The sequence below is a fragment of the Limulus polyphemus genome, unplaced genomic scaffold (assembly GCF_000517525.1).
Source record: "Limulus polyphemus unplaced genomic scaffold, Limulus_polyphemus-2.1.2 Scaffold1942, whole genome shotgun sequence".
Classification (NCBI taxonomy): Eukaryota; Metazoa; Arthropoda; class Merostomata; order Xiphosura; family Limulidae; genus Limulus; species Limulus polyphemus.
In genome coordinates, this window is record NW_013667552.1 from 230,920 (window position 1) to 232,754 (window position 1,835).

Below are 1,835 nucleotides of genomic sequence, written 5' to 3' on the forward strand. Positions count from 1 at the left end.
GATCTCAATACAAATGATGATAGGGATTGTTTTCAACCTGAAACGTCTGGTGAACCACAACTTTTCACACAAGGTTTCAACAAGACATCAGGGAAATGGAAAGGATGTATCATGGAAGGTGGAACATTAGTATGATGGCTAATTACTGTTGGTCCTTGAAACGAGATGCTCCATACAATACTGTTACGTCTCTGTTCGTTTGTTAATTTCCGGTAAAAATTCTTTCCGAGAAACTTCAACGATACAAGTCTTTTCTTAAATAAAACTAGTTTATTCTTTCTCGATACAACTTTGTAATACACAGAATTTCCACAGTCACTTTAACTTAACTACTTTTATAAACACACTATAATCACAGTGGTTCACACATTTTACTTATGATGCATACTGTTCACTTGACTCAATTATCTATCTCTACATTTATCTATCTATGCAATTCGCTGGCTTTATTAGCAGGGCTTATATACTAAAAAAGAGGGCGCCAGGAAATTTCATGATCCTTCGAGAAACTCCAGCACACATGCTTCCAGTGTTGTGTCACTTCCGCTGTAGTAACACTCTCCTTCTTTAGTATTGTTCATCCTGAACAATAGCCACTTACATTAAACCAACAGATAATTAACAATGACTTGATTAAATGTACAGAATTTATAATCACAAAATTAAAATACAACAAAGTCTTAATTCTACAGGACATGTCTTCTTCCATTCCAATGTGGGGTTAATCTACTCCATCAGAAAATGTCGCATTATCGGTAGCAGTCACATCAGTGGTAGTAACTTCACATCTTCAGCAGCATCATTTGTTCCGTTGTTCATTTCCAACTGAAATGTCCTGGACCGTGATAACACCAAAGCCTGTTGGCATGCACCACCTTTGGCTAACCTCGCCAACCACATTTTCTTCGGAAAGTCACGTCTCAGAGATGATCCACTATGTCATATGGGCCTTCCCATGGAGAAGACAACTTAGGATACGTCCCTTTGGTCTTCCTGGTACAAAGCTGACTTCAGTAAATCTCTTATCATAACATAGCTTCATGTAATCAGCAGACGTTTTCAAGTTTGAATGCACTTGATGGTGAATATCATCCATCTTTTCAGATAGCACTTTCACGAACTCTGACACATTTTCAAGCAACTCTTCATAAGGTGGGCATCCTGTTACCAGATCCACTGGCAACCGAAGATCCCGACCAAACATCAACTTTGCTGGAGTGTATCCAGTGGCTTCATGCTCTGCTGTTCTATAGGCCATTAACAGCAGAGGGAGTAAGACATCTCAGTCATATTGGCAGCTAATACAAAACTTTGCCATTTCCTGTCCAAGTGTCTAATTGTACTTTTCTACCATCCCACCAGACCAGGGGTGAAGTAGCATTGTCCTGATTTTTTGTATGCCAAACAACTTGCAGCATTCATGGAACACAGCTGATTCAAAGTTAAGGCCTTGATTTGAATGCAGTTCATATGGCATACCAAACCTGAGAAGAAATCACTAATAGCTGAAGCTACAGTTGTAGCTTCCTGATTTGGTATTGCATATGCCTCAGGCCACTTGGTGAAATAATCGAGCACCACACAAATGTACCTGATCCCAGCACGAGTTTGTGGCAAAGGGCCAGCAATGTCAACAGCTACTCTTTCCATTGGTGCAAAAACTTGATATAACTTCATTGGAGCAAGCACGTCCCTTATGCTTGGGTTCCCTTTTAGCACAACATGTACTACAGTTCTAGCACTATTCTTCCATATCTTGTCTCATACCTATCAAGTAAAATCTCTATCATAGGTAACTCAATGTCTTCTTAACTCCGAGATGTCCTCCTGTTAAA

General features: G+C 39.6%; 1 protein-coding gene across 1 annotated transcript in view; it reads left to right on the forward strand.

Annotated features, from left to right (window-relative positions):
- Positions 1-147, forward strand: part of LOC106465434 (general transcription factor IIE subunit 1-like) — a gene marked incomplete at its 3' end in the record, with an annotated part of 53,542 nt that extends 53,395 nt beyond the window's left edge. Inside the window, exon 7 of the mRNA XM_013925664.2 lies at positions 93-147. Within this exon, the coding sequence (XP_013781118.2) occupies positions 93-147 (55 nt within the window). The remainder of the gene's footprint in view (positions 1-92) is intronic.
- Positions 148-1,835: the final 1,688 nt, after the last annotated feature.